This window comes from Mauremys reevesii, linkage group 1 (assembly GCF_016161935.1).
Source record: "Mauremys reevesii isolate NIE-2019 linkage group 1, ASM1616193v1, whole genome shotgun sequence".
NCBI lineage: Eukaryota > Metazoa > Chordata > Testudines > Geoemydidae > Mauremys > Mauremys reevesii.
In genome coordinates, this window is record NC_052623.1 from 206,684,058 (window position 1) to 206,710,916 (window position 26,859).

General features: G+C 45.9%; 1 protein-coding gene across 5 annotated transcripts in view; it reads right to left on the reverse strand.

Moving 5' to 3' along the window:
- Window positions 1-26,859, reverse strand: part of LOC120399662 (limbic system associated membrane protein) — a 1,355,472-nt gene that overhangs the window by 426,592 nt on the left and 902,021 nt on the right. For 2 of the 5 annotated variants that reach the window (XM_039528133.1, XM_039528140.1), the window contains one exon: window positions 22,347-22,425. In XM_039528133.1, coding sequence (XP_039384067.1) covers window positions 22,347-22,425 — 79 coding nt within the window. Of the gene's footprint in view, window positions 1-22,346; window positions 22,996-26,859 lie in introns of those variants that run through there. The other 3 variants (XM_039528141.1, XM_039528127.1, XM_039528139.1) reach the window with 3 other exon arrangements.

Below are 26,859 nucleotides of genomic sequence, written 5' to 3' on the forward strand. Positions count from 1 at the left end.
GTCTCATGTTGCAATGCCCCATCCCCAGGATCAAGAAGGGGCATTGCATCTTGGGGCCTGTAGTCTCCACAGGACACACCTCTGTTTTAAAGATGAAGGCTGTTGCAATTGGCTTCATTTTAGAAAATTAGGTGCAGCTGTTACAATCCTAGTAAGCTGTCTATATAGCACTATGTTGGGCAAATCGTGAGCACTCCTAAGGTAAAAAGCCTGATTATATTCTCCCATTATACCCTAGATGCTGGCTGGATGAGAGAATGGCAATCTGATGGAGTTGCAATGTAATGGGGATGCAATTGGCTGGGTTGACTCCAAGATGCTCCCCTCCTCCCTACCACTTGATTGCTCTGAACTAGTATATTAATACAGAGAGATGCTACTGGAGACAAGGCATGTTAGAGGTAGTCAACTCTTTGAGTTAATAATTAATTACCAGACATTCTCAATCACAGGACATTAACCACTTAGCCTTTTAAATAATAATAAATGGAAAGTACGTGTCTAATTAAGGGTCTGTTAAATATTTTTGGAGAGATGAACACATAGGGAAAAAGAGAGTATTTACAAAGCTGAACGGGGACACAACCTGCTGTTTGAGGGGAGAGAGGGAAGAGATGTGGTTACTATGAAAGTCCATCTTATTTTACAATGTACTGGAGTCATGGTTATCTGAAAGGACTTTGGGGTCTCTTGCTGATTCCACAGCTGCATATTCTGGGAAAAGGGCTGTGAGGAGGGTGGTATATTGTGTACAGATGGGACTGATTTTTCCATAATCTCAGAGAGATGGACCTTGAGTTTTTGCTGCTGCTAACAATCTACCTGATTTTATTTCACATGTCCCAAAACACAAAATGATACCAATTCCACACTAAGGATTCTGGGTAATATGGTCCAACAGGCATTTTCTGTACTAAGAAATACTGTAATCAGAACTGCCACTAGAAGGTGCACAAAACACTGTGGGCCAATAGTCTACATTACAGAGCCTTACCTGGATTCACTCTCCTTGGGAAAAAACAACCTGAGGTGTAGTGAATGAGTAGCTCTTTAACAGAGTCTTGTTGAAATGCATGTGACCTTCCCCTTCCTCACCCTTTCCCAGGGATTATTTCAGATCAAACATTGCCAGAGTTCTTTATCTCCTGGTGACAGACATGCTTTCTACTCTAAAGGACAGTTCAGGAGATGGGGATTCACTTACATTGCCTGATAAAGCTGTTAAAACTCAAACTACTGAAGCCATATGGAAGTCAACAGACCTACACCAGCCAAGGAGCAGGCTCGAAAGGTTTAGCTCTGGAGAAGCCTGCTTTCAACATTCCTCTATCATCACTGGCATCTCCAAATTCAACTGTCTCCAACCTGTCCCTCCCTTCTTTGTCCTCCTCTCAGTCCTGTAGAAGTCCCATGTATCTACAGACTTCAAGGGACATCCAAAAAGATTCAGATCAATAGTCTTCAGCTTTGAAAAGCCCAGGGGATATGTAAGAGCTTTAGTTAGCCACACGTTTAGGTTTCAAAAGGTTTTGGCGACAGGTGGATTTTACTTTACTTGGACCATTTACTGGTTTTCGATCTCATCTTTCTTTTAGCTTTACCACACTCTACCTTTTCCATTGCTGACACATGTTATGGCACTGCTTCCTACCTAAGATTTCAGGCATTTATGATGCTGGATGTGTCAACTTTTGAATGAGCCATATACCAAGGGTCTGACCACTTGTGATCATTAAATATCCCATGACACTTTTCAAAAGAACAGGGTGCAATGGCTGTTATCCTGACTGAATTCCAATTAGTTTTTATTACTATGTGCTTCCCTAAAATCCACCCTGAAATTTCAACTGGATACATTCTTCTCCAGTTCTTGTCTTAAACCTGTTCCTGTGTGCCATTTAATAATTGCAGGGTTTCACCTCAGAGGTGACTGCGCTTGAGTGGTGGGAAAAGCAAAATTACCCTTATGTATGTATACTACTTCATTACACTATGTGGCTCTGTATTTCAAGGGTCATAGTGAGGGAATAATAATTAAAACAAAACAAGCATACAGAAGTTTAAGCAAAAAATACACCATGATGCCATGAAATAATAGTTAAAAGCAACCAACAAATCCACAAAATTTGCCAAGGACTGAATAAACTAGCCTTTTTGGCTGCTAAATTATAGTTCTGGCAAGAAATATGGTGTAAGGTAATGCACACAGGAAAGAATAATTTGAATTACTCATGGACAATTTTTGGTTCTAAATAGCTGTAGCCACTCAGGACAGAAGATCTCGGTATGACCAGCTCATTGAAAATAACTTGTTAACATGGGGGGAAAAAGCAAACAATGTTAAGATTTATAAAGATGAGGATAGAAACAAACAACATTATAATGCCATTGCACTGAAATACTGTGATCAGTTGAGATCACCCTGTTCCCAAAGATACAGCAGAATTAAAGGCGGTCAGGGACAGGTGATAAAAATGATTAGAGTCCTGGCAAGACTTCTCTATGAAGAGAGATTGTTTAGTTTAGAGAGTGTACAAATAAGAGGGGATATGGTTGGAGAATACAAAATAATGAATAGTGTAAAAAAGGCAAACTGGCAGTTCCTATTGCCCCCCTTTCTCTTAACACAAGAATGAGGGGACATTTCATAAACTGAAACATTATATATTTAAAACTGGAAAAGAAATATTTTTTTCCACACTGCATAATAACCTTGTGGAACTCTCTGCCACAAGATATCACTGGAGCCAAGCACTAAGAAGAATTTAAAAAATGGATGACACTTTATATGGATAATGAGACTATCTACAGTTACTGTACATAGGACAAAGAAAAGAATAAACCCTCATGCTTCAGAGCATAAGCAGACAACTGATTATCTGGACAGGGAAGATACTTTGCTTATAGGCTGTGACACCAATATGGCAATTTCCTGCAATATCCTTGAAATACCTTTTTGTATTAAGTTTGTGCATGAGGGTGGCCAGAATTGTATGTAGCCTCTCTAGGGTGGCGATGTGACAAATGTTTGACCTGGGAGTTCAAAAGACTATACTGAAAATGTGTGAGGCAAGTATGGGTTTTGGGGACAATAAGATTTCCTGAGAATCCTTAAGGAGAGGCTAGTGCAAATTACCCAAATCCAGTTATCCAAAACCCCAGCCTTTTGAAGCTGTGCCCTGAGGACAAGGTCTTGGTCTGCTAGTTACCTGTTGCAGAATGCCAAGATCAAAGGCTCAAGCTGTATAAAGAAATGGTTGTTCTGCCCAGTGGTTGTTCTGGTTCTGGATCTAAGATAGATACAAACTTGTAACAACTGGGAAAACCCAGTGGTGGGTTTTGAAGGACTAAAAGCGAATAGATCCTGAGGCTGGAGTTGGGGTAACTTTCTTTCACCTTAAGAATAAACGTGCTTGCTTAGAAGGAGCTGTGTGATAACTTATAAGTGTGGGCAATATGCTTTGTAGCCCAGTGGTCTAGCTTGCCTTTATCATATTCACTGTTTTGCATTATATTTTGCTTTTATTATATTCAGCAGTAAGGCAAGGAACCTACAGGCCTGTATCTTGTAAGACATTAGCTTCAGGAAGTTAGCATAAGACTTGAGGCCTATGTACTTTATCTGTCTGAAGTTTCTCTCTTCAAACGGCCCAATGGAAAACCTCAAGTATGGGGGCTGAAAATAGAGTATTTAAAGGGAAGTTCTGACCATAGGTACATGATCCAACCACAAGAGTGTCACTGCAATGAATTGACATATATAACAGGTACATGAGTATCAGAGGGGCAGCCGTGTTAGTCTGGATCTGTAAAAAGCGACAAAGAGTCTTGTGGCACCTTATAGACTAACAGATGTATTGGAGCATAAGCTTTCGGGGTGAATACCCACTTCGTCAGATGCATGTAGTGGAAATTTCCAGAGGCAGGTATAAATATGCAGGCCTGCCTCTGGAAATTTCCACTAAATACATCCGACGAAGTGGGTATTCACCCACGACGGTACATGAGCTACATCCACAGATACCTAACCACAAGAGGGACATTGTAACGAGTGGGTTACAGCTGCTCATAGCCTCTGAGGAGAAAGCAAAGCGCAGGCCCTTACCCATTTAGGCAGTCTGGCTTGCTGGGGATATCACAGTGTAGATCCAGGGAACTGGGGAGCCTTAAAACCCCAGTCAGGAGGAAATGAAACACCATTTCTGCGCAAGAGAATTGATGGCTGGGAGATGGAAACCCACTGAGAGACCATGGAAGACGAATGCAGGTGCAGTTACTCTGAAACTATGACAGGCACGTTATTCCATATTTGTCCACTTGAGGGTTTCTTGCATATTCCTCTGAAGCATCCTGTACTAGACACTGTCAAAAGCAGGATACTAGACTAGATGCACCATTGGTGTGATCTGGAACTGCAATTCCTATGTTCCTCCGTTTAAGGGACATTCAATACATACTAAACAGGGTTATTTTTTGCAAGTATTCTCTACTCTTAAGAGGCTTGGGAGGGCTCAGGACTGCAGAAAACAAGTAATTATCCTGTTCATTTTAATGAGACCATTGCAAACATGAAAAAGAGATTTCAGGCTTAGATGTTTGTGTCTCAGTGGCAAAGAATTACATCTTAGGCCATTGAACATCCCACAAGAGCTTTTAGCAATCTCCAAGAAGTGCCGGCTTTGTCATTGGCCAACAAGGGAATGTATTTGTTTGTAACAAACTTCTAAGGATCAGGCAGCTTGTTCAAATATAGTTATAACACCACTCCCTCCAGGGAACTGTCTCATACACATCTCTGAGATCTCCACATCTGTAACTTCCTGTGACCCAGTATATTGATCTTTCTAAGCCTTTCTAACACAGCCTGATGAGTTGTTTTTCAACATGAATTTTGCAGCCATTTTTGGGATATCTTCAATTTTTTTGGAACATAAACAATACATCTATAAATACTAAAAATACTTAATGCCAGCTGGACTGTGCCCTTCTCTAGCACCAGGTATCTAAAGTTTTCTGCAAACATTTATGAATTTAGCATCTTCCTCCCCCACCTCCTCTGGGGGTGGGGGTCAGTATCATGAATTCCATTTTACAGAGGGGAAACTGAGGCATAAGGAGATTCAGGTGATTTGCTGAAGATCATCAAATTAGTTGATCATCCCAAAAACCTAGCAGCTTGGTCAAGTTTGTTTTCTTTGAGTTGGAGCCCCCAGCATAAACCTTTAGAGCAAACATGGCATGAATTTCACATGTATAACAAAACCAAGAGGGCTTATCACCTGACCTCGGATTTTGTTATGAAATTTTCATATAACTCCGGCAGTGTGTCAGTCAATGGCCCAGCTAGAAATAGAACTCACAAATTGTGATTTCCAATCCCATTCTCGAGGGAGACAGGAGGGCTGAGAGTCAGGTCACCTGCATTCTATTCCCTGCTCTGCCACTGGACTTGCTGAGGCATGTCTTTGCTCTGTGTCTCAGTTTCCCCATCTGTAAAATGGGGACAATAATAGTGACCTATCTCACAGGCTGAATTCATCAAAGCAAGTTTTGATCCCTGGATGGAAGGGACTACATTGTAACAAGATCTCAAACTAGTAACATGTTCTGGCAGATGTAGGGCAACCAGATCTCACGATTGTATAGGGACAGTCCCAGTATAGATTCACAGACTAAGGCCAGAAGAGACCATTGTGATCATCTAGACTGGCCTCCTGCACATCACAGGCCACAGAACCTCACCCACTCACTCCTGTAACAGATCCCTAACCTCTGGCTGAGTTACTGAAGTCCTCAAATCATGGTTTAAAGACTTCAAGTTACAGAGAATTCATCATTTACACTAATTTAAACCTGCAAGTGATCTGGGGCTTTGTCTTATATCGGCACCTATTACCCCCCCCACACTCCCCGTCCCAGTTTTTCACACTTGCTATCTGGTCACCCGAGGCATAGGCCAGATATCTAACACAGGAAAATTAAAATACTCATCTATGAGCACATGTTAAGCTCCACCAAATTAAACCAGAATCTGCACCAGGCATCACCAAGCACAGTGCCCAACGTGCCATTTCTGTGATGTGCCCTGATGCCTGACAAAGGCTGTGACTCTCTCAATACATTAGAATAATAAAAACAAATGAAACCTAAGAACAAGAACAGGGCAGAAAGGACAACACATACTCAGGACAAAGGACAGAAAGGAAAGCACATACTCGGGTTTGCAATGTAACACGTGGTGCATTGGGAAAACGTGGAGTCCAAACTCGTCCCAAATGAAGCACTCTGCACGGCAGTAGCTGACAGGCACGCATCAGGCGATCGATATCTACACCCCAGAAAGGTCTGTGGCCCTCCACAAATCTCACAGGAGCAGATCTCATTTGAATACCCATCTGTGTCCGGCACCAAGGCCTCCCCTGTGGTGCTTGGAGAGAGATCTTTGGCCAGCAAGCAGAGTGCAAGACTTATAGCCTCAAACCCTGAATGCAGCAACATTTGCTGAGGCAAACAAGAGACCTGGGAGCAGTGTGGGCAGCCTGAGGCTGGAGCGCCCCTGAAGCAGGAGAGGTCATGCCTGCCTCAAGCAAGACAGCGCCTGGCCTAAGCCAGGGAAGTGGAAAGGGCTTCATCTACCCAGAGGCATTCATATGCTAATCCCCGCACACAGTCAGGGAGTGGAGAGAGACTGCACTTGTAATCAGGTTCCTTTTTGCTCCTCGCATTGTATGGATTACTGTAGCAGTAAATCAAACCCAGTGGGGAGGAGGGGAGCAAAGCGTCCAATCCTGGGAAAGTACATTACTCTCTTTTAAGAATGTTTTCTTCATCTTAACCTCCCTGTTGTACATTGCAGAATCATAGCTGGCACTTGCATTTGGGAGGATATATTTATTTTCATTTAGGTGAATTTGTCTGCTCAGCTAGGATTGATAGCATTAGCTAGACACAGTATTGTGTTGGTAGGTATAAAGGCAATTCCATACATGCTGCTATTCCAGCCCAGAGACCCTCCCATCCCCACAGCTCTGCCAATGCCTCTCACTCCTGCCCTGTGGCCCCCCAGCTATTCTAGTCCTGCCTCCCTCCTGCTTCCTTCTCCAATGTACACTGCTCTGCTGATGCATCTCAGTCCTGACTCAGGGCTTGGCTACACTTGAGAGTTACGGCGCTGGTGGTGGCTTTACTACGCTGTAACTTACTCCCCGTCCACACTGGCAAGGTACATACAGCGCTGTATCTCCCTGGCTACAGCGCTGGCCGTACTCCACCTCGGCCTGGGGAATAACGACTCTAGCGCTGCTCTTGCAGCGCTGGGGTGCCAGTGTAAACAGTGATTAATCTTACTACGCTGTAACTGACCTCCGGAACCTTCCCACAATGCTTTTTAAGTAAAGATAACACTCTTTGTTTTGTTGTGATGCCTCTCTTTGTTTTGTTGTGAACTCGGGGCTCCCGGAGCTGCTTATCTAAAAAACAAACACAGCTACTGTTTGCTGGAGCAGAGGCAGGCAGGGGGATGAATGTTCACAGCTAGTGTTTGCTTGAGGAGAGAAGCAGCCCAGAGGGGGGAGAGAGGGGGTCCATTTTGGAGCAGCTGCTTATCTGGTCTGAAGGCTATTTGCATTTAGTGAATGAGAGAGGGGTGGGGGAAGGGGTCGAAACTTTTTAAATGATTGAAGGTTGGTGCTGTGTATCTTCAAGTCCTTAGAACTTGCAAGGCAGGGAGCTGACACAGTGACAGCTCCAAAAATCCACTCTCTCTGTCTCCCTCACGCTCCCTGTCACACTCCACCCCACCCCACTCTTTTGAAAAAGCACAGTGCAGCCACTTGAACGCTGGGATAGCTGCCCATAATGCACCACTCCCAACACCGCTGCAAATGCTGCAAATGTGGCCACACTGCAGCGCTGGTAGCTGTCGGTGTGGCCACACTGCAGTGCTTTCCTACACAGCTGTACGAAGACAGCTTTAACTCCCAGCGCTGTACAGCTGCAAGTGTAGCCAAACCCACAGAGCCTCTTGTGAACAGAAACTACCATTTACATCAAAGTGGGAATTCCTCTGTGATAAGGACACGCCCAAGGAATTAGGTTCAGAGCAGACTCAACAAATTCACTCCATTTTTGACCTGGATCAAGACCTGAACCTATGGGACTCCTGAGGTGCAGTATACTGCTAACGCACTTTGCCAACTGAAAGCCCTCCTCGCATGTTCTGGAAGGAGGGCGGCAAACTGCAACAAGGAAGGTTTTTCCTCTTAGACACAAGGCATTGCTACTATTTATAACAAATCCCGTCTGATTTGGAAAGAGCCTACCCTCTGTCCCCAGCTTGGCATGCAATCAAGCAGCATCTGCCCCAGTCCATGGGGAGACTCAAACCCCAAACATCTCCAATAGGTGTGTGTCCAATGCTGACTGCTAGAGAATCAAAGCTGCAGGGCAATGGGGGTGGGGGGGTTGAGATTGGGCTCATCTGGGGCTGGGGACATGGAGAGGCAGAAGCCAGCCGAGAGGGCAGGCTAAGGGACCAAAGGGAAAGGACTGTAATAATCATGCCAGTGATTTGAGATTTCACAGATGGTTTCTCGTTAGTGTTATTGTTGTAAAGTCCCCTGGATATACCTCCAGAGGCCCCTTCCTGCCAAAGCCAGGCCTGGAGCTCCCAGTCTTAGGGAAGAACTCAGAGCCTTTGAGAACAAAGACACCCCTATGTTGGGGAGACGGGAATAGGAGCTGTATACAGGTAGCATCATGCACACACCCCACCACCTCTGCTAGTTCTGCAGGCATCTCCTCCCTCCTCCCTCCTCCAGGGTTAGGTCTGGGACCAGCAATCCCTATCCCAGATTCTCATCTGGCAGCAATCCCCCTCTCCTTTCCCTCAGCCTCCTGTCTGGAAGCAACCCTCCCTTCACCCCAACTTCATGTCCAGGACCAACCACTTCCCCCTCCCTCCACGATTCCCCTGTCTGGAAGAAGACCCCTTCCCCTCTCCTAGTCTCCTATCTGGACACCTCTTCACTTCATCCACCCCAATCTCCTGTCCAGGAGACGCTCCCTCCCAGTCTCCTCTCGGGGATCCTTTCCCGCCCCCCACCTCCTGTCCAGGGGAAGCCCCCACCCCTCCAACCATATCTCTTGTCTCAGATAAGTCACCTCCGTCTCCTTCTTCTCCCCTGTCTTCTTTCTGGAATAAGTCCTCTCTGCCCCCATTCTCCTGTTTGAGCAGAGCCCATGGTGCAGTAGCCGTGAAGCAGATCGTTTTCTTGCTTGGTTAGAGCAACAAAGGAAGCTGCTTGATACCGGCGGCTTTATCCAGCCGTTAGCCCTGGGCCTGGCTCACAAGAGGTGACACCAGCACAAACACGAGGCAAGGAGGAGGGGGATGCAGGATTTCAGCAACATGCTCTCCAGTACCAGAAATTGAGGGTCTTGCCTAAGAGCTTCTCTAGCCTTGATCAAGCCAAGCAGCCTGCAAATCTTTTGGGGCCTGGGCTGCCCACTCTGAGGCTTCCCACCCCACTCCGGGAGGGGCGAGATAAATCAATGTGAAGCAACATCTGCCAAGATATTGACTTTGGCTCTGGTCACGGGCTGCCAGCACTTCAGAGCTGGGAAATATTCAGCTTGACTATCTCTCACCCGCCAAGAGGAAGTTTCTCTCTGTGCTTAAAAATCACTGGGATGAGCCAAGGAGGAATCGATCTGCTGGAGAGAAACGCTGACAAGAAAACGTGAGTCAGAGACAGGGCGAGGGTGGACGATGGGCAAGCAACGGAGACAGCCTCTGGCATCTTGCCTGGCCAGGTTAGCAACCAGCCTAAGGGCCGCAAAGAGAACAGGCTGAACAGGTCCCAGAGACACCAAAGCTTTGGTGAGGCCCTTTCTTTCCTATCCCCCCATTCCTCCACCCCAAAACATTCCCTCTCCACCTTCCTCTGTCCCTCCATAGCACTGGGACTATTTAGCTCCTTTGTGTGCCCCTGAAAGTCTCCTTGCTTGCCATCTCAACTGAAACGTTGCCCTTTGTAAGGATCGGCCTCCCTCCCTCCCTGCAGCTCCGTGGCATATACCAGAATCCCATCCCTCTGCCAGTAAAGGGATCCATCAACACTCGCACTATACACAACCACAGTGAGGCCTGGCCCTGACTCTGACAACTCCATTTCCTCCATCCCTTTTGACAGTTGGGGGGTTACCCCAAATTTACTCCCTCCTTTGTAGAGCACTTAGAGCTACAGATGAAAACTGCTGTAGTCAAGGTTAAGTATTATTACTGCTACTACTGCGGTCCTGGCCCTTAGCCCATCTGGCCCATAGATTGATACAGCGCTGCCAGTCCCAGGTGGGAGGAAATTGAATGGGGCTCTCCACGTTACTTTGCTTGGGCACACACTCATCTGATGGTCGGACCTGCATACTCCTGACTTACCACCAATACTGGAGATGGGACAATAGGATGGGAAGGGAAGAAATATCCCAATAAAAGTTAGTGAATTTGTTTGACACAACAACCCATATGGACTTTAATCTCTGGGGTGATGGTGCTAGAGTTACTATGGTACTGGGCACTGTATTGATCCATGGGGTTGGTGGGTAGAATGATAGACAATTGGATAGTTAGCTGGATATGGTGGAGACTGGAAATCAGGTTTAATGCTGTTTTAGAAAGGCATCCCTAGGTAGGTTGCCTGCAGCAACTTCTGCTCCTAATTACAAGATGCCAATCTCAGGTTCATCTCGAGGGTGTAAAATCAGTCAGGATCTATGCATCACCGCAAAGTTTTAAAGGGACAGTGCCCTCCCCACCACACACACAGAAGTATCAGAGAGAAACTAGAAAGGAGCAACCGGCTTTGACGAAGGCACCTGGCATCGCACAAGTTGCTATCACAATTTTACTATGCATCTCCAGTATCGTGTCCCTTCTATTCCACATGGACTAGAGGACATTCCCAGAGCCACCTCTAGCCCTATTCTTGTGACTGAAAAACTCTGGTGTGGTGTTTGTAAGACAGCAGCTGACGATCTGCTGTTTGATTTAAGTGGCTAATAGCACAAAACCTCGAGTTCCGGAGAACCTCTGTCCCTAACACACACAGCTCAGCAGCGCCATCACATTTTAGATTAATCATTTCTCCTTGTTGGTTGAACAGCACTGGCTTCCAGCACAAGCAAAGCAAGGGGCTGCTTTCCCTACCCCGCCCCGACACTGCTGCACTGACTCAGCATCTCACAGGAATGTCTGATCTCCCTCTCTAGAACTGGCTCTGGAAGGGAAAAGAGATCTCACACCCATTCTCCTCCTATTTCTAGCAGCAGGACCACAGCAGATAAAGGAAACATCTGGCTGCGTCATTTCTCTCTCCTGACAGCAGCAGTGTGAGGGCCCTGATTGTGAGCGTTCCGCCTCAGCCCTGACCTGTAACCACCCCATTAACAAACTGGCTTTCCCTCCTTTCTATTTTCATTTTGGGGTCCAATTAAGAGAGAGAGAGAGAGAGAGAGAGAGAGAGAGGGAGGGGAAGACAGAGGGCAGAGCCCTGAGCAATGGAATGATAAAGGCATCCGAATGCATTCCTGCTGGGAAGAGAGAGCGCCTTATTGTAGAGATGGCCCCCACTTCCCTCTGCCTTTCACTCCCTTCATATGAGCCGTTGGGACAAAGAGGCACCAGGCATTCAGTTCAAGAACAGAAAATAAATACACTGGGGATACTCAGCAGCCCCTGCCTGAATACAAAGCACTGATTGATCAGCCATCTCTACTGAGAGAGCTGAGAGCCTGCACTGTGATCTGCACCAGAGCAGCTCAGCTGCTCTAACTCCAGCCACCCCCTCCCCATCCCTATATAAAGGTCCTAGTTAATATGGGCAGGAGGGAGGGAAGTTCAAATTAGATTAGCCAAGCCAAGAGGAAGGAACACAGAAGGTGAGAAAGGGAGCGGGGAGCAGGAGTAAGTTGGGGCAGGTGGGGAGAGAAATTGAGATACAAGGGAAAAGAAAGAGAGGGAGGGAGATGAAGATAGCAAGAGTCATCTGTGACTGACATCTCCATCAGGCAATGTGGCTGCTGGATCAGGGAGTTTGCCAAGCAGAGGGACGCTGGGTGTGGGCTGAGGGGGATGGGCGAGATCGTATGTCTCGGGTTTTATAATGAACTTACCTGTTCTCTCTCAATGGACAAATCTCTGGATATCTCCCTTTCCCTTTCCCTGCCCTGCTGGGAGCACAAGACAAGCAGGATGCCAACAGAGAGAAGGAGGAGAGGTTAATGGGATGCATTGTGTGCCAGCCTAACTCTAAGGCTAGGAGTTTGCGGCTACTTCAAACGATTCAGAGGAATAAGTATTAGTGGGGAGGAAAAGGACGCTAAATCCCCCTCAATAGCAATGAGACTACCGCAGTGGCTGTAGTCAATGGCAATACATAGTTATCAGGGAGAGGGGGAGCAGCAAGTGCAGGTGCTAGCTACCCCTCCCATTCATCACTATGGGATGATTTGTCATTACTAGTGCCCACGTACCGTACATGGTGCTAGGCACCGTGCACATGCATCAAAAGACATAGCGCCTACCCTGAAGAGCTCACAGTCTAAGAAGACAAGTAATATACAAAGAGTGTAAGGCAAACCACTAAAATATGCACACTTTTTATATATAGTATCTACATCCTGGTTGGTTTATTACATAAATACGTATCAGCTACCACCAACCACCTCTAAACCTGCCAGTTAGTAGCTGGAGAATTCTTATAGGTGACAGAAAATAACTAGCTACCTTGTAATAGATAAGAGGAGGGGAAGGTGGAGATAAGTAATGCACATTTATTTAGGCTCTGATTCTGCAAAGACTTGCACTGTACTCACGTGAATAATCCCACTAAAGTCAAATACTCTCAGTGTATTAAGTTAAGTATGTGCAAAAGTGTGTGCAGGATCGGGGTCCTAATTTACAAACACAGACACCTACGTTTATAATGTATATACAAATGATACCAAATATTAATTAAATATTCATCAAATCCAGGAATTAAAGAAATGCTTATGGTTGGATGTACATCAGCATGTGTCTGTGCATGTGAGTCTTCGCTGGTGGGGATGTGTCATTCTCCACGTGTCTCTCTAGGGGGTCCAGAAATTCAGAAGCCAGCCTATTCCCTTACATTTGCTACTGATACAGCTTGTCGGCCCTGTTTTTATCCAGTCGGCAGCACAGGAGAGAGGGCATGAGAAAGGAGTGAACAGGGAATCCAATCAAGGTAGCCAAAATGGGCTACTTCAAAGAAGAAGAGGAGCTGAAATGCTCAAGGATGATGAGCTGTGAGAGTCTGAGTCACGCAGCTCATCTGTTCTAGAAATGAAATGGGTGTGCAAGATGTTCCCAGGGAAAGGGAAGATGATGGAGGAGAAGAGGGTGACACTCTAAATAGGTTGCCTTGGGTGCAGGAGCTTCATAGATGGAGGAGCTGCAGGGGTCAGAGGTTCCTCGAGCTGCTGTCTGGAACAATAATGCAGCTGAGAGCTCAACAGCCCAGATAAATCTGCTGGGCCGACCGATGGAACTGGAGGGGAAAAAAGTCTGCCTGTGAAATGGCAGGGGGCTGAAGAAGGAACATCTCCCTTTAATAAGCAAACTGGCTAATGGAATAGCAAATGGAAATACTGAGGGAGCCTGAGCATTCCAACCCCACCTTCTCCACCCAAACCCCGACCTTGGGGACTTAAAACCTTCCCATCCTTCTAACCGCAAGAATTGTTAATAAACCCATATGCTCTGAGATGCCTAACAGACGCCCACCAAGTTGTGTCTCCCCCATGCCCTCTGATACTGGGGCATGGGGATTCAAATCACTCCCTAATGCTAGGCACCAATAAACTACCAAGCCAGCTGGCTCTGAGTTCTATCAATGGGGGGCCCACTGACCCAAGCCCTTCTGTAACATTTGCCAGAGCTGAGCGAATAATTCACAGGGAACAATCCCTCAGTGAATTCGGCCTCCTTTTGCGCTTGTCCAGCCCTGAGCAGATGGTGATTTTCTCAAACTGATTCACTATCTGAATTCACTCAGTGAGTTGGTTTTTTTTGTTTTTGTTTTTGTTTTTTGCACAAGGGCTTAAATTCACAAACACTTTGCTTAGTTGTGATTGGTGTTTCTGTTCCCTGGCTGGATGAATGTAATAACTCTTACAGGGCCTGATCCCTAGACCACTGAATCAATGGAAAGATTCCCACTGATTTCAGTGGACTTGGGATCAGGCTCATTATCTGGAGGAGGATGTGAAGAAGTGCCTGGAGCTTTGTTACTGTCCTGATAAGGGAGCAGTTTAGGGAGAGAGAACACATAAAGATTTTAGAACATTTTAACCTTTCTTTTTCTGTCCTGGATAGGCCTTGCCTGAGATGTCATTCATAGAAAAATAAAGCTGTTGTAAGATTGATTGGCTGGGTACAGAATTTAAAGGTAACTTTCTCGTCACATTCACAAAGTAATGTGGTTCAAGGTGCAACCAGATTCACATCTGGCTTGTTTAACTGCCTTTGCAATGGGTGTCTGGTGAGGGGTTATGGGAAACATCTCCCACTGCTTCCCGAAGTGATGTCCCACAAAATATATCAGGTGCATTGCATTCACTAGCCCGTCTCTCTCTCTCTCTCTCTCTCTCTCTCTCTCTCACACACACACACACACACACACTCTCTCTCTCTCTCTCTCACACACACACACACACACTCTCTCTCTCTCTCTCTCTCTCTCTCTCTCTCTCTCTCTCACTCCCAGCTGCAGAGGGTGCTGTCAGATTCTCATTTGCTCATCTTCTGGTCTGTTTAAAATTTGCTTTCCATGAACATCAGAGCAAGTAAAACTCAGCTGCTGAAATATTCCCAGAGAGGGGAAAAAAATGCTCTCAAACAAAAGCAGCACAGCTGCAGCCAAAGTGAATTCATTTTTAAATTCAAGAAAATATTCACGGGCCATTTTTTCTGCTAGTTGCCTAAGCTTTAATATTTGGAGCATGGCACTGAACCACAGGCTGTGTTTACAGGCACAGTATGTCACTGACTAGTCCTCTTTGCCTTGAGTTCTACATTCGCACTGTATCCGTGAGGAGCCATGGGCCCCTAGTTTTGAGTCATATATTTACGGTATACCACTGCACAGTTACTGTCTCCTAGCCCTGCATTATAGCCACAGCAACCGAATGAAGCAGCAACAATCGTTATGTTTTACATACATCACAGTCTTATGAAACAAAGGCATTGCTCTTCTGCACAACTGAAGGCAAAAGCAATGGCAAATAAGAAAAGCCCTGTTATTTAGCTGCTGTAGGGTATTCGACCTCCTGCTTCTCCTGTGACTTCTCCCTCCAATCCTCCCTTTCTTCTCTTGCCCCCTTCATTGGTTTCTTTCCCTGAGCTTCCTAAGCCAGCTCACACAAGCAAAGAAATATGCTACAGCACGCAAGGGAGATTCAACTGAAGCTCTAAGACAAGAGTGGCGTGCACTGCCTCTTCCTCCGCCATAAATACAGCTGAGACTATGACTGGGTAATTGGCTAAGTGCCTTGTCAGTTTAATAACAGAGAAAGAGATGGGGGGCGGGGGGATGGGGAGAGATTGGTATTTACAATTCAAAGCCATGGATGCTGACTGCCAATGGATTTCAACGTAGGTTTTGTTTGCTCTGAGAGGAAAGAAAGTGAATGGACACAGAGTTCTGAGCTGGGGTCTCCCTTGCCTGGCTCTCACACAAGAGTGGAAGAGCAGAGCAGGAGAGAGGGAGTTGGAAAAGAACAGGACTAACATAGACACCATGCAGTCTTATTGAAGTCTCTGGTTAGACTGTAGTTGTGCTCCGCAACAGTTAAACACTGACATATCCTAGGCTAAAGTACCATCTCTGATCCATAATGAGACTCAGCAGAATCATGCATTAACACCATCACAGAGAGTTGTGGTACCAGGTCTTCCAATGTGGCTGCGTTGTAGTGTAGATGTGGACCTTGACACAGGACTGATGGGAACTGTCACACTGCAAAGGGACTCCACCTCATGTTCACCAGCTAGGGGGTGACTTCTGGGTATAGAGTTTAAAGGTAACTCTCTCTTGTCACATTCACAGAAAGTCATGTGGTTCAAGTTGTGATCAGATTCACAGGTTTAATATGGCCTGAGCAGCAAAGTCGGGGACAGCTGCAGTGCGGCTGGAGGGAAAAGAAGACAAAACAAAAAAACCTGGGGCATGGCCGGAGCGGCAAAGCAGGGGAGAAAAAAAAACAAAAACCTGAATTTGGGGTTAGAAAAGTGGGGGCGTCTTATACATGGGGGCGTCTTATACATGGAAAAATACGGTATGCTACAGCACGCAAGGGAGATTCAACTGAAGCTCTAAGACAAGAGTGGCGTGCACTGCCTCTTCCTCCGCCATAAATACAGCTGAGACTATGACTGGGTAATTGGCTAAGTGCCTTGTCAGTTTAATAACAGAGAAAGAGATGGGGGGCGGGGGGATGGGGAGAGATTGGTATTTACAATTCAAAGCCATGGATGCTGACTGCCAATGGATTTCAACGTAGGTTTTGTTTGCTCTGAGAGGAAAGAAAGTGAATGGACACAGAGTTCTGAGCTGGGGTCTCCCTTGCCTGGCTCTCACACAAGAGTGGAAGAGCAGAGCAGGAGAGAGGGAGTTGGAAAAGAACAGGACTAACATAGACACCATGCAGTCTTATTGAAGTCTCTGGTTAGACTGTAGTTGTGCTCCGCAACAGTTAAACACTGACATATCCTAGGCTAAAGTACCATCTCTGATCCATAATGAGACTCAGCAGAATCATGCATTAACACCATCACAGAGAGTTGTGGTACCAGGTCTTCCAATGTGGCTGCGTTGTAGTGTAGATGTGGACCTTGACACAGGACTGATGGGAACTGTCACACTGCAAAGGGACTCCACCTCATGTTCACCAGCTAGGGGCTGACTTCTGGGTATAGAGTTTAAAGGTAACTCTCTCTTGTCACATTCACAGAAAGTCATGTGGTTCAAGTTGTGATCAGATTCACAGGTTTAATATAAATCTAACCCTACCCACTCTCGCTGAGCAGCTACAGGAAAGGGGAAAAATCATTATATATCTTGATACTGCTGGGGAAACTGAGGCACAGAGTGGGGACATGAAATACTCAGAGTTGCAGAGTGTATTACATCAGTGATGTAATAGCCAGGAATACAGACCAAGCAGTTCTAGTTTGCCCTCTCCAGCTCTACCCACTAGTCAGCACTGCCTCTCAGACACATACTAATGGCAACATTAATAAGCATACATGCACTCACACAAGTACACACACAATCCCTTTCACAAATGGAGACAAGCAAACTCACCCCCGTTTTAAATACGCACATGTACACAGATACAGACATATACGCACAAATGCACGCAGGCTCTGAAATATACGAACACTTTATAACGTCACACAAATGTGCTATTAAAAAGCATAAGTGGAATTCAACCACAGCGTAAGTGGGTGTAACGCCATTGATTTCAGTGGATCTGTGCCTTTGCTACAGATTGTACAGGGCCTAGCACAAAAGAGCTCTTGTCCATATCTGGGGCTTCTAGGTGCCATGGTGAAAATAATGTGTCACCAATATACTATATTCTTTTGAAATTGTTGTTTTCTGGGCAGAGGTAAAATTTACCTTTATTAGTTATTATTACTTACCAAAAAACCAAAAAACCCAGACATGTGAGATGCACCATGTGAGCATGGAGCGAATGCTTTTGTATCAGATTTAGATGAAAAATCACACTAGCGTTTCTCATATCAGCGGACAGTAAAAACAAAACTAAGTAAACTTCCAACTTCATCTTTGTGGCCTCCTATTGCCCTTACTCATAGGGAGCATGAGCATGAGCCTTTGCAAATCTGAGTGAATTTTGATGGACAGGCAAAAGCAAGGCATCCAGAATTAATTAATTAATTCCAGGACCAAACCCAATCCAGTTACACCGGATGTGAATTGGCTTTGTCACTCTATGAGAACCAGCCCCCTAGGTATCTGGGTTTCAAAAGCAGTATATGCAATACATATTTGAAAACATTATCGTTAGAAACCATAGATCCCAGTAACTTCAATTTAATTCAAGGCAAGGGGAGCAGATGAAAGATGGGCTCAGAGACACTTCAGGTAACTCGCACTGCTATATAAATTTTAATGCCAACTAAGCAGGAAAACATATGGCACTTAACTGCAAACTGAAGTGCATGTGAAGACCCAAGGGAGGAGGTTAAAGCAACAGTCTGACGCAGTCTCTCCTCCTCCACTTTCTTGAACATAAGTTATATGTATAAACACCATATGTATATCAATACAGCTTCCTTTTCATATTCCCCATAGAGGCCTTGTTTGTGATCTGTTACACCCATTTCTGGGCAAATATATATTTCACGATGGCCCATGTCACCATTGGGCATATATATTTCGTGAGCCCTCTAGCCTCCAGGAATGTACATCTTGTGATTCTCCTTATCACCAGGCATATATTTTGTGACACCATCTGCTGCCATGCCTGTATATTTTGCAGCATTCCTCCATCCCTGTGTGCGTGTGCACGCACCCCCCCATATACCCGTATACACACATACACAGTAGTGTAGTAAAGATACACACAAAATATTAGCAGAAGTATAATTTGTTCTTCTGCAACAGATCCTGATATGCTTATCTCTCTCTGTTTGCCCACTCTACCTGACACCAAGGCCTTGTACAAACTAGAGAGGAAGACGACCTGCCAATGCAAATCAAGACATACTAATGAAAACTCTGGTCTGTTGCATTCATTGGCTTATTGTATTAACTGGTTGAAAGGCAATGTGGCACAGTGGATAGGACACTAGAGAGGGTTTTATTCCATGACTGGTTGTATGATCCTGGGGAAGTCATTTCACCTCCCAACCTATGTCTGTGTTGTCTAATATATTAAAAACTCTGTGGACCAGGGATCGTCTCTTACTCTGCACAGCACCTTGGGATCTTGAAGTGCTGCCATAATACAAATAATAATGATTAGGATTTTACTGTAGGACTACGTTAATATGCTACTTTACACCGCTGAATATATCCATAGCCATTTCTAGCAAAGAGCTCAGCTCAGTGCTTCGTGTTATAAATCATATGCTAATTCTAACTGTAATCTAAACAGCTTTTATTTTTCTTTTTTCCAGATAGCATAGAACATAAACTTTGTTTTGATGCCATGTTAGTGTTCTGCTTGAGGGGCTTTATCCATAAGCATTGCTGCAAATGCAGGATATCAATAACATATCTGAAGGCCAAAAACAGAGTTTAAGTAAACTGCTTATATTACAGGATCACACATACAACACTGTAACTACTGCTGGAAATGTGATTGTAGCTGCTCTTTTGATGCACATATAACTTTCAGAAGTCAACTGCCCTTTCGGCTAAATTTCCAATACCCATTATCACACCAAAATTGAGTATTTTTTTAAACATTTGGTCAAATTGGAAACTGTCCATTTATTCAGAAGTTGGATCAAATTTTATATTTTTCAGCAATAAATCAAAATCAGATTTTTTTTTCTTGTGTGCTTGGAAACACTTGAGAATAGTGGGCTAGATTCTGCAGTCAGAGAGGTCCTGATCCTCCAAGCAACTGAGCATCTTCTGGGAGGTGTTTAGGTGTCTAATCTCTCTGTGAAGTCTGAAACCTAATCTCTCTGTGAAGTCACTGGGAGTCAAGGGCACACAGTACTGCCTCAGTGGTACTCGGGAATCAGCTTTTGAGACTGGTGTAAATTGGGAGTACTTCTGGTGACCTGACTGGACATCTCTGCTGTAACTGAGCAGAATTCACCCAATGGAGTTAGACCAGGGATGAACTTGGCCCATTTTGTGTTCTGCTGATGATATGATGGGCATTAGAAAAATGACTAAGGGTTAAGTTCACCCCTGTGCAGGGAGCCAGCACAAGGTTTGGGTAACTCTTCCACTCTTGCTATCATTGATGGAGCTGCACCAGAAAGAGTATTACGGTGAGAGCATTTTAAATTAATGGTAGTGCAGACAAGGCTGTGGGCATACAGGCAATGGAAGGATCTCTTGAAATGAGACCCTTCATGCAGAATTGGGGAGGAGACAGTGAGGGGAAACCAACAAATAGGTCCTTGCTGTAATGCTGTGAGGATGAAATTTCATCCCAGATCACAGAGACTTAAGGTCACTGGAAAGGATGTTTTTCCCCATCCCAGACCCAAGTGGCAGCCCTGGCTCCTAACCAGTCAAATTTTCCCCATTTCCTCTCAGGCAAGAAGTGAAACGACATAAGAAAGGTGGTAGTAAGCCATATCTAGTAGAACTGCTTGTCATAAGGAACCAACACCACACAGCCTGTCATATCTCTTTAAAGAGCCTAGGAAGACTGGCCGAGGAAGTGAGTGCATGTACGCTGTCCACAATTACTTCTGACAGAGATCCACCAATCCAGGAACATCATCTTGCTTAGGGCAAGTAATAAAGCTAGGAGATGCAGAGCTTGTGTGAGCGTGTAACTCACTGCACATCTGGCTCACGCAGCTGGATCACTTTTAGTGTCTGGCACAACACTGGCAACCAAACACTCCCTTCACATGCCTGAGATGCTCTCATACGTATCCTTATTCTGATCACACTGATAAACCCTCACACGTGGCAGTTACAAATACCACCTCAATGCTACACACATTCTACTCCGCTGCAAACGCAGTTTTAATACAAAGCATCTCGATAAACTCCAGGGCTGCAGGGTTAAGTGAGAAATAGAAATCCAATGACCGGGGTGGTCAAGTGAGCTTAATAGCTTGGTTGCTGCCATGTGTTCTGAGCACATCCAACAAACACTGTCCCCTGCTGCTCATCGAAAGTGGTGAGCCGTGGAATAAACCTGCATTAAAAAACTGCAGCACATAAGTAGGGTGGGGAGTCCTGCCGAAAAGGGTTAATGAAATGTATGAATCCCCACAGAGTGGAAGGAGGGGAGAGGACTCTGGAGTCAGATGCAGCACTCGTTGTTAGGTGTTTTCCGTGTCAAGTCTAAACCCTTCCATCATGAACGCAAGGCGGATGAATTACTTTGCAAATCCTATTACTCCGTGTGGATAGACGTTACATGCAAGTTAACAAGTCTGGAGAGCCAGGGAATGAAATCTGCTGAAAGGATATTCCAGGATCAAAACAACCCAACACACAAGCAATGAGAGAAGGAAGGAACGAACATACACATACACCTCCCTATTTCCTAACATCTTCCCTACACACATACTCCTCCATCACTAAAGGGAGAGATGCAGGGCACAGCAGATCATGTAGCAGGACACTTAGTGACATCTAGCAGGATTTATTTCAGAGGAAGAGAAAGAAAACTTTGCTGCTGCAGTTAGCTTTGCTAGGGAATTGCTCCCTAGATGCTCCAGGGTTTGTGCACTATCAGCTACTCATACAGATTACAGGCTTATTTTAGATGGTGTCCAGTACTTTTACTGCCATAACATACAGTGCATGCATGTGCGAGCGCGCACGCACACACACACACACACTTCGTCCAGTAGGGGAAGTTGCAGTAGGTAAGTTGGGTAAAAGTAGGATTTAAAAAGGAGCTTGTAGGAGATTTTATTTTAGTTATATGTGACATTGGTTTGTTCAAAGATAGCCTGGGAATGACCCTTACAAAGCCTCCACAGGGAGTAGTTAATCTTAGCTCTGCACATTACTAGAGAATCATCCTTCCCATGCAACAATACCCCCATGAGAACCATTAGTACATGTATATACAGTATAGACCCATTTCCTCAGCTATGAAGGGAAGTCAATACAGTGACCAGAGACATAACTCAGACGGATCTCAGAGTTGGTACCCTCTTTACTTCACCAGCCCTTAAAATGAGACACCCCAATGTATTAAACAAATAAAAGTAATACCTTCCAAAAGGATCTCATATCAGAGTTCTGGCAACACAGTGGATAAAGTTTTGCATAGGAGTAAAATGGAGTATCGAGAGAGCAGTTGAACATCTGGCAAGCACAGCTGGACCCCTTTCAATTTATCCATTGATACTGCAGGGCCAGCGAAACACACATGTGCATGAGCACATTTTCCTTTTCCCAATAAAATCCTTCTTCTCCAGAGGGCGGGGGGGGGGGGGGAAGTGTAATTTCAGAAGCTTTTGGGTGACATTAAGGTACAGAAATACACATGCACACAGCCCCGATTCTAGCAGCAATCACTTCTGCAGTTCAGGGGGTAAAACAACAGACACATAAGAAAAAGTTGGCAAAATGCCCTACCTGAGGATGGCCGTATCCCCCTGCCTCACGGTGATGTTATCGGTGCCTCGGGTAAAATCCAAGCTGCGGACTGGCAGCCCTGTAGGGAGAAGGCAAAGCAATCTCAGTAGGACCAACGGTAATTGTTTCCGATCAGGCTGAGCCCTTCCTCCCATGGCTGGGCTGCTTGAGTTTCAATGTATGTACTTCTCTCTCTCTGCACGTGTATATGGCTAGGTAGAGAGCAGTATGTGAAAACACAGTAAAAATAATGTGCAACTCTGTCTCTGCCGGAGAACCCCGGGAAGAGGTGATTTTGCAGTCTCTCTTAGCTGCCACTTTCTCTCGGTCTTTTCAGTCTCGTGCTGGCTTAGCTAAAATAAAATTTTTCCAAAAAGTCTGAGCAAAAGACTCCAACAAAAAAGAAGCGTGGGGGATGCTTGGGGAGGAGATCAAAATGAAGCAAGAGGGGAAAAAAAACAGATGTAAAAAATAATTAAGCCTGTCTGGAGTGATGGTTAAAAAAGGAAAATGAAAAAAGAAGAGTCCTGTGTGCTTCCCCTCCGCGTGTGGATGCTCCTGCTCCTGTGAGTGGCTGTGCAGTCTCTGAGCACTGAGCTCTCTTCCTAACCCACTTTCCCAGGCAGAGTGAGGCAAGGAGGGGGAGGGATGGAGGGAGCCTTACTAGTGAAACAGAAGCTCAGCACTACAGTAGGAGCACTGGGGTGTGTGTGTGTGAAGCCTTGAACAGCAGCATCTCCTGTCTTCCTCGCTCTGTGTAACCCACCCGCCGCTTCCCCCCTCCCGCCCCAGCACACACCCCCCACCCCCCGCCTCTTCGCACAACTGCCCCCTTCAGCAGAAGCCAGCCCTGATCAAAGCTTGATGCTCCTTTAGGTTGTCACGACAACAGCTCCATCTGAGGCCTGGCTGATTCCTTGAGAAGAGGGACTTGGGAGCTTAGAAAGAGACCTAAGTTAGGGAGATATGGGACTGGGCGGGAGTGGGGGACAAAGGGAGCTGGAATAAAGGGGGACGAGAAAGGGAAGAAGAGGAGACTGGAAAGGAAAGATGAGCGGGAGGGTGGAGGGCATTGGGAAAAGGAGGATGGGGAGGAGGCTGGAGAAGTATGGATAAAGAGAAGGAAGGATGGGAAGGGGAGATGAGAGAGACAAGGAGGATGAGAAAGGGAGCAGAGAGAAGTGGGAAAGGGGAGATGAGGGGAAGAAAGGAGTCTGGAACAGAGAGATGAGAGAGGAAGAGGGCAGGGAGTCTGAAAAAGGGAAAGGAAAACAGGGAGCTGAAAAAGGAAGACAGAGTGAGAGAGAGATGCTGGAAAGGGGGCAGGGAGGAAAGGAAGGGAGAAAGATACAGGGACTATTAAGAAGAAGGCTAGAAAGGAGAAAGAACTTGGCAGCGTGGCAGAAGCTAGTTGATTTAAAGAGGAACATTCTTGGCAACTGACTTTTCAGGCTAAATCTTGCTTTTTCCCTCTTGCTCTTTCCCGCACCAGATAAACAGTCCCCCCACCCCGGCCTTTGAGGGATGAACTGGAGACAATGCTCGTATTGAGTTGCCCGCAGTGTGAATACTCAGTCTGTCCTCCCCGAATGTCAGCACTGGCAGCTGAGCCCTGATCCCTGCAGCAGCTTTCCCGACCCAGGGAACACTCCCCTAGCTCACATATTATCACCATCACAAGAGACGGGAGATTAAATTAATGGAGAGGAATAGCCGTATGTTTTACTGCTGATGCCTGCCTTCCTCCCTGCACAGAGGAGGAGGGATGGAAACAGCTGTTCCTAGGGATGGCTGGCCAGTGCCGCTGCACATGTAACATGCTCAGGGGCTAGTGCACTGGAGCTGCGGGCAGCAGCAATGAAGGGTGAAGAGAGAAGGGGTGACAAGAGGAGAGCAGGTAACCAAAGGGTCTGAAGAGCAGCCTGGCTGTTAGTTGCTGCCCCATGCAGTCCCATTGCCATGGGAGGGGCAGTAATTGGCCCCCTGTATGTCTTCTGTTCCCTAGAGTCAACTTCTGGAGAGTTACAGAGGACAAGGGGGACCCACAGTGTGCTTGGGGGGGGGTGTGTGTCAACAGCCCCTTGTCCCCTTTGTGCTGAAGGTTTCCTATGAGTATTTAAACAATCCCCATGTGTGCTGGAGACCAGGCCTAACTTTCCCCGCACCAGGAAATAAGGGCCCGGGCCCCTCGCAGCGGATACAGCTTCGACAGCAGCAGCAGCAGAGACTAGCTCTTTGTAGTCAAGCAAGGAGATGAGAGAGACTGAGAATTCCTCTGGGGGAACTTAAGGGCAATGGGACCAACAAGGGGAAGCTAATACAATGAGAACTAATGCTCTCAAGCTGCTGCAGCAAGGGGCTGGCTCTACCAGGGCACTGCTGAGAGAAGGCCTAGACCACTGGGGTCTCATCAAACCTTACCCTAGTCCTGAAAAAGACCCGATGGTGCTGAAAAAGCACTCCCCAGAAAGCTTCAATTCCCAGGCTCCTACTCCCAAGGCACTGCTGCGAGGAAGCTCATGCTGCTGGTGTCCAAGCTGGCATGGGCAGAGCACTGCCGGGAGGAAGCTTACCCAGCTGGCATTGACCTGGGCATGGCTGCGAGGATGCTTACTGTTGCGGTGAGAGCTGGCACAGTAATGAAGTTGACTATGGTGGAATTCATTGCTTCATGCCAAACAGCCAGGAGGGTGATATACAACTTTATTTTTACAGGGTCTCCCATATGCATTTCATTTACATTTAATAAGCGCTATTGTATGTCAAGTAAATGCCAGTGGAGTAAGGAAAACATATTTGCTGAAGATTAACAATTATGCAACGTGAGGAGCATCTGACACACAATGCTAAAGCTCACTAAATATTTCTTTTTCTCTGAGTATTTACCTAGATGAAAATATCTATCCCATTAAATCTAAATTCAATGCTTAGTTAAATATATTTAGGGTGCACTTCATGGAGAGTGGCATCAATACGGTTTATAGAGAGAATGATGGAGGGGGCATCAGTAAGAGCAAAGGAAATAAATCATTCCCAGGGTTCACGTGACACCCCAAATCCCCATACAATTAAAAATTGAGGAGAGAGAACCAAGACCATCCAGAAGGTTCTGGTCACCTCAGGGACTCAGAGTGGAAGTCAAATCCCCTTGCAACTCCCAACCTCCCATAGGAGATGGAACTGCATGGGCAATAATGGAGGAGGCTGCAGGGAGAGACCAGTTCCCCCGGGATGAAACTGCAAGGGAAAGAGTGACCGGGAACACTCATCTTGCCATGTATTTATATAGTGCCTAGCACAAGCATCCCAGTCCTGACTGAGGCCTCTGGGCAGTACCATCATGTAACTATTTAATAATCATCATAATAAAATACGGGCTGGGGAAGAAATTCACTCCAGGGTCTCGAACTCTGAAACATGTAATCCCTCAAGGCTGGTCAGTTTTATTTATTATTATAGGTAGATGGATGCAAGAGAGAGGGACAGAAACAACTAAACAACCTGGAACCATACATAAAATCTCAGAGAGTGCCTCACAATTAAAATATATCATAGTCCTTTTGTTTTCCCAGTAGAAATGCTCTCTGGACCCATCTCCCCCTGCTGGAAGCAGATAAAGAAACAGTACAAAATCTTGAGGGAAATTTCATGCAGAGAGAATCAGAGCAAGGACACCACAAATCTGCCTTAGCATCTTTTAAAACTATTTCCTAGCACTTGGTGCAGGATTCATAATCTCAGACTCCAAAATTCTGTTAGCTTACAGTACAGGTTTGGCACAGGTGGGGCAAGGCCAGCTTCTCTCACACTACTCCTACTAATGCCTCTCACCAGTGATCTGGTGGGACCATTGCTTAGGGCTGGTCAACACTACAAAGTTAGGTCAATGTAAGCCTCCTTGCACCAACCTAGTTGTGTGGATATCTACACTTAAATTTGCCTCCCACTGATATAAGTGCCCCGTTACAGCGATGCAATAACACCACCTCCCTGAGTGAGGTTGACCCATGGTCGATGTACTGAGGTCAACGCAGCGTGAGTGTAGACACTGCGTTACTTATAGTAACCCCAGCAGTCCCAGCATCTATCCCACAATGCCCCACACTGACAGCTGTGGTCACAACTGTGAACTTCATTGCCCAGGGGTCATATAGATCAGAAAGCCCCTGTCCCTTTTAAAGTCCCATACATTTCTGAAATGCCTTTTCCTGATTGTCCAGCTTCGCGAGCACTCCTAGCAGCTCTCCATTGATGCATACAAACGCCCAGCTAACCATGCCAATACGTGGTCCAATTGTGCTGTGGCCAGGAGTAGGAAGGAGATATTGCATCTCCTTGGTCTGTGGGGAGAAGAGGCTGAGCAAGCAGAGTTACATATCAGCCACTGAAATGTGGACATCCATGAGGATGGAGGAGAAGGGGTACAACAGAGACCAGCAGCGGCACGTGAAAGCAAAGGAACTGCAGCAGGCGTATCAGAAGACTGGGGAGGCGATGAGTCAAGCTGGTGCTA